The sequence below is a fragment of the Oryctolagus cuniculus genome, chromosome 2 (assembly GCF_964237555.1).
Source record: "Oryctolagus cuniculus chromosome 2, mOryCun1.1, whole genome shotgun sequence".
Classification (NCBI taxonomy): Eukaryota; Metazoa; Chordata; class Mammalia; order Lagomorpha; family Leporidae; genus Oryctolagus; species Oryctolagus cuniculus.
Window position 1 is genome coordinate 111,536,231 of NC_091433.1, and position 14,140 is coordinate 111,550,370.

The 14,140-nt window shown below is 52.9% G+C and overlaps 1 protein-coding gene across 4 annotated transcripts in view; it reads right to left on the minus strand.

Moving 5' to 3' along the window:
* KCNIP3 (potassium voltage-gated channel interacting protein 3) overlaps positions 1-14,140 on the minus strand; it is an 84,767-nt gene that overhangs the window by 5,495 nt on the left and 65,132 nt on the right. For all 4 annotated transcript variants that reach the window (XM_008253883.4, XM_008253873.4, XM_051836118.2 and 1 more), the window contains 3 exons: positions 7,186-7,310; positions 6,767-6,836; positions 6,475-6,545 (listed from right to left, as the gene is read on the minus strand). In XM_008253883.4, the coding sequence (XP_008252105.1) occupies positions 6,475-6,545; positions 6,767-6,836; positions 7,186-7,310 (266 nt within the window). The remainder of the gene's footprint in view (positions 1-6,474; positions 6,546-6,766; positions 6,837-7,185; positions 7,311-14,140) is intronic.

The following is a 14,140-nucleotide window of genomic DNA, read 5'->3' on the forward strand; positions in this document are numbered from 1 at the left end:
CGCGCATGGTTCTGGTTTATGGGTTTGCTGCCTATTCTTTTCGTCACGATTTTAGGGAGGCCAGCAGCAGCCTCAGACGTCGCGTGCTTGTAGCATCTCTTGGTTGCATCCAGAGGCCACATCAAGTGTCTGACCTGCACCACCCAGGCTCGCGCAGGGGCCCTCCCTGGGGTTCCCACCACGACGAAACTGCCTCGGAGCATACCCCTACCACTCAGGGGTGCATGGCTGTATTAGGTCTTCTGGATCTGCAGAAATTTGTACTGTGAGAAAGTTGGAAAACAGAGAAGAGAAATCTGGAAGAAACCAAAATTATTCAAGGAGGAAAACTTTGACAAAAATGATTAAACGATTCAATTCAGAGATTACAAATGTTGCCTCTCTGAAAGAAGAGGATCCTAATTGAAAAATAAAAATTAAGAAAGAGCTCCTAGGAATTAAAAATAAGAACATAGGGGCTGGGGCTGTGGCACACCAGGTAAAGCTGCACCTGCAACACCACCATCCCATATGGATACCAGTTTGAGTCCCAACTGCTCCACTTCCAATCCAGCTGCCTGCTAATGCAAGTGGGAAAAGCAGCAGAAGATGGCCTAAGTCCGTGGGCCCCTGCACACATGTGGGAGACCTGGAAAAAGCTCTTGGCTTCTGGCTTTGGCCTGGGCCAGCCCTGGCTGTTGCAGCCATCTGTGGAGTGAACCAGTGGATGGAAGCCCTCCCTCTCTCTGTGTCTTTCCCTCTCTGTGCGTAACCCTTTTTAAAAAATGGTTGCTGGATCCAGGGTGGAGACCTGGTATACTTATGGCCCCATGGGTGGTCTCTAGGTGCCAGGGGCATCGCCCTCAAGGTGGTTTGCATAAGCAGAGTGTGTTTCCTGCTTCTCTGTCTTTCTTGGTTCTCCGTGTGATCTGCCTATCTCATCAGACACCAGACTCATTGGGCTACCCGATCTTGGACTGTGAACCTCCAAAACTTTAAACTGAAATAAACCTTCTTCCAGGTAGCTTCTTTCAGATATTTTAGTGAAAGTAAGGACAATCTCGGGAGAATGAGTTGAATCTTCCAGAAAGAGAAAGGAGAGGATAGAAAAGAACTGGAAGATAGTAGTGAAAAGAGGAGAGTGAGAGGTCCACTCCAGAGAGGCCATCGCCGGACATCAGGAGTTCCGGGGAGAGCTGGAGCAAAGGGAGGAACGTGTGTCAAAGAAATCGTGAACGGAGACCACTGGCACAATGCAACTTAGCCTGCAGAGGGAGTCCTGGGGGAACTTCAGAGGGCTGGTGCTCAGAGGATCCTGCAAGTGTCCAGAGAGAAAAGTAAAGCAAGATAGGGGGAAAAAAAAGCAAGTCCTACACACAAGACCCCAACCGCAGACAGGGCTCCACGCCAGTGCGGGCAGGCAGCTGATGGAACGGCACCACCACGGTCCGGAAGGAGATCAACTCCACATGGGCGTTCTCATCCATGCCCCGCACAAGTGAGGACAGAAAAGACACTTCTAGACACCCAAGGCTCAAAAGGTTCTTCCCACACACTCCTCCCCAGGAAGCTGCTGGAGGCCACCCCTGCAGAGAGAGAGAAAAGGAGAAAAAGACAGATGATTCTAGAACTTGGAGACACCACCCAGGAGAGAGGGAAGAGGGCAAGGAGGGTCCTGGGACCTGCTGGAGGATGGAGCAGGGGAGGCCAGGCAGGAGGTGCGGACCACTGGTGGGAAGGCCTGGGTTTGAATAAATGCTGAGGGCACAGAAAACCAGGCAAGTGGAAGGTCAGGGCCATGGTTTACTGCAGGGAAAAGGAAAGTGTGTGCAGGAGCAGAAAATAAATCAGTTTATTGCAAGGCTCAACTAGGGATAACGTTCACATCATCAGAGCAAAGCAAGTCCCTATCCAATCCAGTTCCTAAACAGACGTCTCTGCTTACACAGTCCGCACGCTGAAAATGCATGTGATCCACCTCATCCACCAAGCATTGACCTGAGCAGTCCAGTGCACGCAGGACACGGGCTGTGTCCCCTCCTGATCCCACGGCTGACTCAGGACTGCAGCTGTGTCTGCCCACATCGCGAGAGGAACCAGCCGCACAGTGCTAGCCTGGGTTAAGGTCAAATGCAAAACTCGAAGCACAGTTTCTACTGACTTGTGTGTTGCTTTTGCACCATCATAAATTTGAACATCCATTAGGTGGAAGCACTGGGGGTCAGAGATGGCCACAGCCTACTGCGAGGCCAGGGAAGGGGACAGGTGTGTTGGGGAGAGGCCCCAGCCCTCCTCATCCACAGCAGAGGGCCAGTACGCCAGGTCTAAGACCAGGCAGCCAGGAGGAGCTGATGCGGAGCTGCACATGGGTGCAGGGGCCCAGCAGACACGGACCCAAACCCTGGCAGCGGGCTGAACCTGGACAAGTGACCCACTGCTGTTTTTCCAAAGCACACCCTGTAAAACCATTGGATCCTTGAAGCAATGTGTGAGGAAGTGCAGGAAGGAAAATCTAGACTTTCTTTTTTAATAAAGGAGGAATAATGTCGCATTTCCTGTAAGCCTGAATTTGGGGACTGACAATCACTGGAGTCTGGGTATGACTGACACAGCAGTGAAGACCCAAGGTGGTCCCCGCATGCAGCTCTTTCCCTCTTCCCTGTGGTGGGCGAGGTGTCCCCAGCAGGAGGCTGAAGCGTGGAGTCCTGCTCTGGGGTGTCCCCACCCCGACCTGTCTTCACAGATGGCCTCTTCAGCTGACACAGGCCTGGCAGGTAGCTGGATTCTGCCATGTGCAGGCCCTCATGTTCAGCTCCGGAGCCTGCTGCTAGCACCCAAGAAATATCGCCAGTGTCCCTTAGTGTGTGTGCTGGGGGTGGGCGGAGAGATGGAGTGCCAATGCTAGGAGACAGTGGATGGGACTGTCCGCCGTGAGGCCCCTGACCAGTCCTCGTTTGTAAAGGGAACACACAGAAGACCCATGTCCAAGTGCATGCTTGTTCCAAACTTCCGTGTCACACAGCATGGCTTCCTCTGCGCCCATTACCGGCCCTAACTCCTTGCTTTTGACTCCAAGGTGCAGGAAGCCCTACACACCTCCAGCCCCCCTGCTCTGTGGCTGTCCCTGTGACAGTGCTTGGGGAGGGTCTGGGGTGGCCTTAGTGGCACAGCAGACTCCACTTTCTAGGCTGAGACCCCCCGAAGGTGCACTTGAACGGTGCCCAGCAGGTGGAGTGGGAACTGAGGGTGTTGAGTCGTGAGGTTACAGGTTGGTCCTCTGGTAGCTGCACTTGGCCAACAGCACATGGGGGAGGGGGAAGTAGAGGGGGAGGGCAGGCAGTGGCGAGGTGGCCACACCCTCCAGACATGTGCCCTGCTGTCACTTTCCAAAAGAGCACCTTGACCGGTGTCACTTCCAACCCAGGCTGCCTGATTCTATCCTGGGTATTGAAAAGGCACCCACAGTCTACAGGCTCCTTCAGAAGGCGCTGTGACCACTCGGAAGATGAATGAGCTGATGCGCTGTGTCAAGGTGCATCTGGGTGTGGCTTCGCCCTGTCCAGAGCCGGGGAAGCCGACACCAGGCTCCCTCCCATGGGCGGATCTCAGAGGAGCCACGAGGACAGGGGCAGGAGCCAGATCCTGGCACGCGACTGGTGTGGGAACGTAGCTGGCTAGGGGAAGAGCCGAGGTCTGACAGCTGCCTGATGGTTCCGGCCAAACCGCTGTTGACAGCTCCTCAATGACCCGGGACCGGTGGGGACCAGCAGGGACCAGTGATTGACAGCCCCAGGCTGTCCACGTTTTGACAGTCACAGCAGGACAGCAGTGGCTGGCCCATGTAACAGCCTGCCCTGGCCCGTGACAAATCTTCTGTGTACCATCCAAACTTTCTTCCGTTTCTGCACACAACCCAAGCCTCCCTGTCTATGCCCCACGGAGGCCTACCTCCCACGCACCAGCAAGCCCCCAACCCTTTCCCAGTAGTGGAAACCGTAAGTTCCACAGTATTGTCAATGTGTAACTGTTGCTAACTGGAAATACCCATTGTGGCTGCAGGATGTGTGCTTCCAGGACTTTCAGGTCATCAAAATATCATTATAATAAAATTACCATAGGGGCATGCCCACTCCCATCATGCACCTTAACACCATGGCACTTCCAATATTTCCTAAAGAGGGCATGGAAATGGGCGGTGCTTGAGTCTGCCCTAAACCCCGCCCTATTTGAATATTCAATGAGCTCCACCCCAGACACCCCCTCTCCCCATGCCTCTGGAGGGTATAAAGGGAAGAGGGAAGGTCTGGCCTTTTCCTTTGTCAGGTTTTTTTTTTTTTTTTTTTTTTTAAGAGGGGAGGGCTTTTCACTGCTGCAAGTTTTCCCTTGGAGAAGGTTTTCTCTTGGTTTGGCGCCTTTTCCCACTTTTTTGTTTGGCTTGGTTCTCGAGCGTGTGCTTCAGTTTGCTGCAGATAAATCCTGCTCTCCCGGGCATCTTTGTGCCTCTGTGTTCGAATTCTTCCACGTGTGGAGGGAGGATCCCGCCAGGAGCCTGGCCGGGAGCCCCCCAGCCCACAGTGGGATGCAGCGCTGCTGAGGTTGGTCTGTTCTGGAGGGCTTTTTTCTCTTTTGGGGGGAGAGGAGACAGTTATAATTGGTGGGTGTCTTATGGCTCAGAATACAGAAATAAGTGGGGTCATGGTCAGGATCCACAGGCCAACTTGACCTCGATGGTTCTGAGGCCTGGCAATGAGGAGGGTGGAGCCCCAGATCCTGTAGCCACTCCCCCATCCCCAGGGATCCTTTCTGAGCCCTGGGATTCCAGCCCATGGTGCACCAAGGATGGGGCTTTGGAGATCTGTGCCCCGCCCCCGGCTCTGTGTCCAGCTAAAGGCTTCTGCAACGGAGAAGCTCCTGCAGAGAAACACGCCTGGGTGAGACCAGCGGAGCCGGCCTCCTGTGCGGAGTGGCACACGGGAGGCCTGAGGGTGGCAGGGACGAGTGACCTTACAGAGGGCACACCGCACCCCTGCAGTGCTTGGCGGGGTGGGGGGTGGGGTCCCAAGGGCCCGAGTGCTGCAGATTGACCCCGTTTGTAATGACCCTGGGGGAGGTAGTTAGAAGGCGGGGCCTGGCGGGAGTGATGGGGCACCACCCACGGCAGGGGTTAGCCTAGCTGCCACAGGGCCAGGCTAGGTCCTGTTATAAAGCAAGGCGCACGGCCCCTTCTGCATCGGGCAGTTTCCCTTCCTGTTTCTCTGCCTTGCTGCGAGGGAGCTGGGCAGGGTCCTTTGCAGATGCCAGCTCATGCTGGCTGCGCTTCTCAGAGAGCAGAATTGGGAGCCAGACAAACCTCTTTCCTTTGCAAACAGCCCAGTTTGGGTTACGACAACAGTGCAAAGCAGACTCTGACAGCTGCTAACTCAGCCACAGAGACCCCCACCCCCACCTCACCTGCCACCTTAGACCACAGGAACCCTTGCCCTGAGGAGCTGACGGGAGGATGGGGGGCTGCCGAGCCCTTGGGCTATCTCATTCTGAACAAGAAAAGCCGTCCCACGCAGCCCCGGCTGGACCCCGGATCCCTTCTCCCAGGTCATCCCCACAAGCCCCAAGAGTGGTTAAGCTGAGGGGCAGAGGGGAGGCCCACGCATTCTGCACGCCCTGGATTTTTCCCAGTGGTCTGGCCCGGGGCATTTCAGATGTTACTGGAAATAGAGAAGACGTGCTTGCACAGTGGTCGGCCCGAGTGAGGTCCAGGGGAGGGGCTGCTGCGGTCGCCTGCCCCGCCGGCCCCATCCTGTGTGTCCGCATGCAGGCGGGCTCGCTCGCTCGCTGTGTAAAAATAACCCTGACCGCGAGAGCGGCGAGTTATTACCCTGTGTGTCGGGGGCTTCCTGAGCCCTGTGCTCCGGCTGCCGCCCGCCCGCCCGCCAGCCAGCCGCCCCTGGGCCCCGCACACCAAGCTGGGGAGGTTATCGACCAGGCCTGCCTCTCCGCAAGGTTTTCCTCTCCGAAGAGGTTTCAGGTTTTCGCCTGCAGCTATTTTTAGGGGCTTGGGCTCCACAGAGGGGGCCTTGCTCAAATGCTCCTGTGTGGCCAGGGCTGCCAGTGCAGAGCCTGGGCAAGGCACCCCCGCGCGGAGGCTGGGGGCGGGGCCAGAGGGGCAGGCTGCTCACTCCGGACAGTGGGGAGCACCGGGCTTCATGTCCAGTGCCCAGCTGGGATGACCCCCAAGAGCGCGCTCAGGCTGGGGGTTTTCTGGATGCTTCTGGCCTGTTTGCTGGGTGACAAGCAAAAGCTCTGGGAAGTAGCAAAATTCACTTCCCCGGCTCCCCGGGGGGCGAGGGGCAGCCATCACAGCCCACCAGGTCGTGGGGGACACACTGGACCATTTCCACTCACGGTCACATCTCAGCTTCCCCACGGCCTTGGGAGGGGAGCCCAGGGCAGAGAGACCACCCACAGGGCACAGGGGAAGGGTCCTTCGGCACCTACCTCAAAGCGGATGGATCCGTTCCCGTCGGCATCGAAGGCGTTGAAGAGGAAGTGTGCGTAGGTGGTGGCGTCTGGGGAGAGCCAGGAGAAGGCTGGGGTGTGCAGGCAGGGGGCCGCCTGGCAGCTGCCCCCACCCCAGGCATCCCCACTTCATAGCGGGTTAAAGTCCCCGGGCGGGGGAGCCGGGAGTTGCAGTGGCTGGGCGGTAACAGGGCCCTCTGGTGAAGGGGTTGGGGTCGGGGTGGGGGCTCTGCAGGAGTGGCAAGGGGCCTGCTCGGGACCCCGCTCTCACCTCCCTGAGGGAAGAACTGCGAGTAAATGAGCTTGAAGGTGTCTTCGTCCACCAGGCCCGTGGGACACTCCTGCAGCGGGAAGTCAGCCCCTCAGTGCCTTGGCCACGCCCAGCTCCACGGTCCAGGCTGCGGAAAGCCTGGGTCTGGGTGAGCGAGAGGCAGGCCGGGTGGCGGGTGGCCTCACGCCAAGCTGCCCCCATACGTTCTTCCCGGTATCAGCATCGGAGACACGGAGTGAGGGTCTTCACAGCACGGACACTGCGCCCCCCACCCACCCACATCCTGCCAGCTCTCCCACAAAACTGGAGCCCCACAAAGGTCCCCGGGGTATCTGCTGTGATGTGGAGACATTTCTAGAAGGTTCTGTGAGCCAGGGACAGGGAGGGCTGGGCGGGGCGGGGAACCCAGGGGCACTCACGTTCTTGAAGCCCCTGTAGAGGGACTGCAGCTCCTTCTTGGTGAATTTGGTCTGCGCCTGCAGCTGGTCCAGCCCCTCGGGCTGGTGGCGCACCGCGGACAGCTCCAGCTCACTGTCGCTGCTGTCTGCAGGACACAGACCCAGGAGGTGAGACCTGAGGCTCTGTCCCCAGCGTGGCGCTGAGTGGGGGTGCAGAGACCCTCTCTGCATGACCAGCCATGTGCACAGGCTGGGCACTGTACACACTACAGGCTAGGACCAAGGGGCACGTTCACGGCCACTCTGCTGCCTTGCTGTCCACTCACAGAGGCCTCCCTTGACTGCCCGCCCCCCATTGCCACAAGGGGAAAGGGGCCGTTCTTGTCCTAGAGTGACACCGCACAAGAGCAAACAGGAGGGAAAAAGACAGCAAGACCCAATTGGTATACCACCGCCTCCATGCAGCCCTCCCTGACTTCTAGGGTAAGAAGAATGTCCCTCTTGGCCCCTTGCTGCCCAACAAGATACGGCTCAGTTACATCGGGTGCTGGGGTCGGATACGCGTTTGGGTAGCAGTGCAGACCCGCAGGGTTGGAAGGGCAGGGACCAAACTTTCTCTTTAAAAACAACACAGCAAAATGTGAGCTACTCCAGCTCCCTCTGGGAGGAGGTGGGGTGTCAGATGACCCTTGCCTTCCTATTCATGATTTTTAAAACATATTCCCCAGCTCTCCTGTAGAGTGTCTGGTGCATCCTTTAGGAGCCAGGGCAGGCCACCTGGCTGGCCGCATGCCCACGTAATCAGAGCCGCAGCCTCCCACTGACAGACAGGGCGTGTCCAGGCCCCACCCCACCCGCACGGCCACGCCCACCTCCCCTTGATTGCACTCGGGGACGCTTGCTGCCCGTGCCTCTCCCCAGCACAGCTCGGCTGGTCCTGTACCCACGGGGCCTCCAGGGTGCCGGGTACAAGCGCTGGGCGGATCCCCTCCACACTCGGCCTGTGGGCACGGCACACGGCGTCCCCACTGCGCACTCTCGCTAACAAGACGGTCTGCAGGCTGCCCAGCGGCTGGGCCGCTGCCTTGGTCCGTGCGTCTCCCGGTGTCCCGGACGACGCTGTCATACCTTCCTGCCTTTTTCGCTTCCAGCACCTCCTCCGCCATGTTCAACCTCCGCGGCTTTCGGCGTCGCGGCGAAGGCAGAAGCCACGGAGGGAAGTTCACCCCACACCTGCCCTCCCACGGGCACGCAGCCCGGACATTTGCTTTCCCCCCTTCTCTGTGCCTGTCCCTGGTTGCTGGCAACCTCTCCGCGTGGGAGGTGGCCCCAGCCCCCTCACCTATTCAAGCACGTGGCTCTAGCAATTCTCGTTGGCTTTTCCCTCCCTTCCGAAACATTTCCATCCGCCCGTTCTCAGCCGGTGACGCCCCTCCAGGTACGATGCCAAGTTTTCCCTCTGACAGCAGCAGTGTTTTTGGCGGGGTGCGGGGAGCACTGGGGACATCTCAGGGGTGCAAGGCATGGAGTTGCACAGCAGGGACAAGCATGCGGTGGGTCAGACGGGCGCACACAGCAGTGTGGGCAGATGTCACAAAGCAGGTGCCTCCTTCAATTATAAGGTAGACTTCAGACTGGAGAGAAGGCTTAACTATATGCTATTTAGGCCGGCGCCGTGGCATAGTGGGTAAAGCTGCTGCCTGTAGTGCTGTCATCCCATATGGGTGCCAGTTCCAGTCCGGGCTGCTCTCTTCTGATTCTGCTCCCTGCTGATGTGCCTAAAAGATAGTGTCAATGGGGCCAGCACGGTGGCGTTGCGGGTAAAGCCGCTGGCTGCAGTGCCGGCATCCCATATGGGCACTGGTTTGAGTCCCGGCTGCTCCACTTCCTATCTAGCCAGCTCTCTGCTGTGGCCTGGGAAAGCAGTAGAAGATGGCCCAAGTGCTTGGGCCCCTGCCCCCATGTGGGAGACCTGGATGGAGTTCCAGGCTCCTGGCTGCAACCTGGCCCAGCCCTGGTCATTGTGGCCATTTGGAGAGTGAACCAGTAGATTTCTTTCTCTTTCTATGTCTCTCCCCCTCTATCTGTCCCTCTTTCAAAGAAATAAAGATCTTTTTAAAAATGGTACAATTAAAGGGAAAAACAGAAAAATCACTTTTACCTTTTCAAATAAATGGTACAAGTGAAAACAAAAGATTTGGCAAATGCTGTTAATTAATTTGATCCAATTAATACTTATATAGCACTATAGAGTAACTGTAGAATATGCATTCTTTTCTTTTTTTAATTAACTAATTTATTTGGAAGGCAGAGTTACAAAGAGAGAAAGAAAGACAGAGAAATTCACTCCCCAAATGGTTGCAATAGCCAGGGCTGGACAGATCTGAAGCCAGGAGCCAGGAGCCTCTTCTGGGTCTCCCACGTGGGTGCAGGGGCCCAAGCACTTGGGCCATCTTCCACTGCTTTCCCAGGCCACAGCAGAGAGCTGATGGGACGTGGAGCAGGTAGTACTTGAACGGCCGTCCATATGGGATGCTGGCATTGTAGTTGACAGCTTAACCCGCTGTGCCCCAAGCATACACTTCTTTCCAACAGCACATCCCGTGATTACCAAGATTTCCCAGACACGGGAACTTAAAATAGACTCTGACCATAACGGTACTAAAATTCAAAACATGATATCTAGAAAATCTCAGATACTATCGCTTCTCGTCCTTTTGGCTAAGATCAAGTGTAGAAAATCTCAAATACTTGCGAATTAGACAATATACTTCTAATCAACCCGCTGGCCAGAGAAATTTCGAGGTGAAATTTGAACTATTTTGAACTGACTGATGATGAAAACACAACACATCAACATTTGCTGGATGCAGGTAAAACTGTGGAGAGAGGGAAATTTATAGCTTTGAATTTCTTTATTAGAAAAGAAGATAGGTATGAAACTAATGATGAAAGCATCTAGATCTAAGCTTCTCAGAATCTAGGAAAAGCAGGGCAAATTAAACTCGAAGGAACTAGAAGAAAGGACATAAAATAAGAGAAGAAACCAATGAGAAAGAAAAAAAAAAACTAAACAGAAACACCAATGGGGTCATTAAGAAACTCAGTAGCAAATGACAGGCTAGAAACCTATCTTGAGTATGTGTATCTAACAACAGACTCATTTCCAGAACTGATAGTGAACTTCCACAACTCAATAATAAGACTAATAATTTTTTAAACAGGCAAAAGACCAGGATTTTTCACAAAGAAGATATATAAATGGTCAATAAGCACAAGAAATAAGCACAATTAATCATCAAAGACATGCCTAGTGGAGTCCGGTTCTGTGGCATAGTGGGCAGAACCTACACCTGCAGTAAAGGCATCCCATATAGTGCCAGTTCGAGTCCCGGCTGCTCCACTTCCGATCCAGCTCTCTGCTATGGCCTGGGAAAGCAGTGGAAGATGGCTCAGGTGCTTGGGCCCCTGCACCCATGGGGAGACTCGGAAGAAGCTCCTGGCTCCTGGCTTCGGAACAGCCAAGCTCCAGCTGTTGCAGCCACTTGGGGAGTGAACCAGCAGATGGAAGACCTCTCTCTCTGTCTCTCCCTCTCTCTGTCTGTAACTCTACCTCTCAAATAAATAAAAAAATAAATCTTTTTTAAAAAAGACATGCAAGTGATCCAATGCAAAGTGAAAAATACCCAATCATCTATCGTTTCAAAAAGACCTACGATATCAAATGTTGGTGAGGATGTGGAGCAACAGAGATTGTCATATATTACTGGTGGACACGTGAACTAGTCACGCTGCTTGGCAGTTCCTTACAGAGTGAAAACATAAATCAACCCCGTGACTTATATGCCCAGAATAAATGAAGAGTTATGTCCACAGAATGACTTGTCTAAGAGTATTCATGTAGACTTTACTCATAATATTCCCAGGCTGGAAACCACCCAATCCAACACAAGCATGCACCTGCTGAGCACTTACACAGTGACGCGCTACCCTCTGTTAAAAGAAGAACGAACTCCTGGATATTTAACCACACAGACGCATTTCAAATACATGCCAATCAAAAATGCCAGATATACACACGGGTTTATACTAGATGATTCTACTTATGCAGCGTTCTGAACAGGCAGCACTAATGCATTGTGATAGAAAGCAGGACCCAGGAGGTGGTAGCTATGAGGGTTATACAGTTGTCAGAGCTCACTGACCCAAATGCTGAACATCTGTGCGTTTCGTTGTATGTGAATTATACCCCAGTAAACACAAGGAAAGCACACGGACTAGACTTCTGCTGTCAGTCATGGCGTGGGATGTCTCATCCCACTGCAAACAACTTGAAGGGAACTTGGGAGGCAAGTGCTTTCAGGCTTTGAGCCACGTCACACGGCCACAGCCATGGAGGACAAGGAGACGGAGCTGGGCTCCACATTCAGCCTGGAGACACTTTCCAGACCAAGGGCACAGCAAGGGGCATGCTGGCCTGGGAGCGGCAGTCTTCCTGCTGAGCTGGCAAGGCAGACGTCAGGGTGTGAGGCGGCTGGGGCAGGTGGAAGTTTCAAAGCAGGGTCCTGGAGAGGAAGTAGCTGCACAGAACATTGGCCCCAGAAGTCTTTGGGGGTTTTCCTTGGGGCTATGGCCAAGGTCTGCACTACCTACGCTCAGCGTGAGACTCCATGAGGTCCAGAGGAGCACAGCTGATAGCCGACATGGGGCCGACATGGAGACAGACACCCAGAATTCATGCGGGGATGGGGACAGTCAGAGCCCTGGCTCAGCCCAAACAGAGCATCTGCAGAGTCTAGTGGAAACCCAGACAGGCCACACTTCAGGAGGAAGGACCATGCCCTCAAGTGCACACACGCTTTAGACCTCAGGACAAACCCAAACCAAAGCTTCCCTAACAGAATCCAGAATAAACGCCAACGAAGATAAGGGACTATGCTGCTAATTTAACTTCCTGCCAAACCACCCCTCAACAGTGTTTAGACTGATAGAACCCAGATACAATATATCACTCACAATGTCCAACACATAATAAAAAATTAAAAGACATGAGAAGAATCAGGAAAACGTGATCATAACAAAGAGATGGTAATCAGTAGAATAATTACAGTCTCATTACTAGAATTCTTATAAAAGAACTTGAAAACAACTATTGCCAGGAATTAAAGGAAAGAAAAGTGTAACCTCTGGGTATCCTAGTAGAAAAAACAAAACTATTTCTCAAAAAGCCAAGTGAAACTCGAAGGAATCAATGCCTAAAACTAAAAACTTGCTTCATGAACTGAGGAGAGGTTTTGACCTACAGAATAGGCCAGGAACATAAAGGGTTACACACACACACACACACATACATATAATTATATATAAAGTGAAAATATCAGAAAGTAGAGGAAAAGGAAATGATGGCAAAATATTTGAAGAAATCACGATCAAAATTTCCCCCAATTTGTTGAAAAACATCAATTTTCAGATCCAAGAAACTCATTGAACCTCAGGAAGAGTAAATAGGGGCCGTCGCTGTGGTGTAGCAGGTGAGGCCGCCATCTGCAGTGCCGCCATTCCATACGGGCACTGGTTTGAGTCCCAGCTGCTCTACTTCTGATCCAGGTCTCTGCTGTGGCCTGGGAAAGCAGTAGAAGATGGCCCAAGTGCTTGGGCCCCTGCACCCACATGGGAGACCCGGAAAAAGCTCCTGGTTCCTGGCTTCAACCCACCCAGCTCTGGCCGTTGCGGCTATGTGGGGAGTGAACCAGCAGATGGAAGACCTCTCTCTCTGTCCATAACCCTACTTCTCAAATAAATAAATAAATATTTTTTAAAAAGTAAATACTTTGCACAAGTCTTTGTGTATAAATTCAATGCCTCTGACAAAATGAACTAATTTCTCAAAAATCACAAACTACTAAGATGAAAAAGAGAATCTTACTAGTCCCAACCAATATTCCTCAGGAACACAGGTGCAAAATTTCTCGACGAAATACTAGCGGATGGGATCCCTCAATGTATAAAAAGAATCATACAGGGCCAGCACCGCAGCACAGTGAGTGAAGCCACCACCTGCATCCCATATGGGCACCGGTTCAAGACCCGGCTGCTCCACTTCTAATCCAGCTCTCTGCTAATGCGCCTGGGAAGGCAGCAGAAGATGGCCCAAGTGCTTGGACCCCTGTACCCATGTGGGACACCCAGGGGAAGCTCTGGGCTCCTGGCTTCAGCCTGGCCCAGCCCTGGCTGTTGTGGCCATCTTGGGTAGTGGGCCAGCGAATGAAGGATCTCTCTCTCTCTCTCTCTCTCTGTTTCAGTGTGTGTGTGTGTGTGTGTGTCTGTCTCTTTCTGTGTAACTTAAATTAGTGTTTTAAAAATTAAAAAATAAATAAAAAGAATAATACACCAGATCCAGTGGGGTTTCCAGAAATGTGAGACTGATTCAGCATTTGAAAATAAATCAACATAATCTATCATACTACATATCTAAAGAAGAAAAAACACACCATCCTATCAATTGATGCAGAAAAAGCATTTGACAATATTCAGCATCCATTCACTAAAAAAAAAAAAAAGAGGTGTCAGTAAACTAGAAATGGAAGAGCGCTTCCTCAACTTGCTTAAGTGTGTCTGTAAAAAAGTCTACAGTTAGCACCAAACGTAGTGGTGAGGAACTGAACGTTTCTCCCTAAGAGTAGGAACAGCAAGAGTAACGGTCATCTCCAGTTCTACTCAACATCACACTGAAAGTCCTAGCTAGTGCAATGAGAGAGAGAAAACAAGAGTGTGAGCACAGATTCATCTATGTGGACATCCCAAGGAATCCACCAAAAAAAAAAAAAAAAAAAAAAGGTCAACACACCAAAGCCAGTCACATCGCTATAAACAGCAGAAGTGTGCAGTTAGAGATCAAACCCAGGCAAATGAGTCTCCTGAACTGCAGTGGTGACAAGACCAAAGAATCTCATTCCTGTTTCTAAATCTGCTTTTT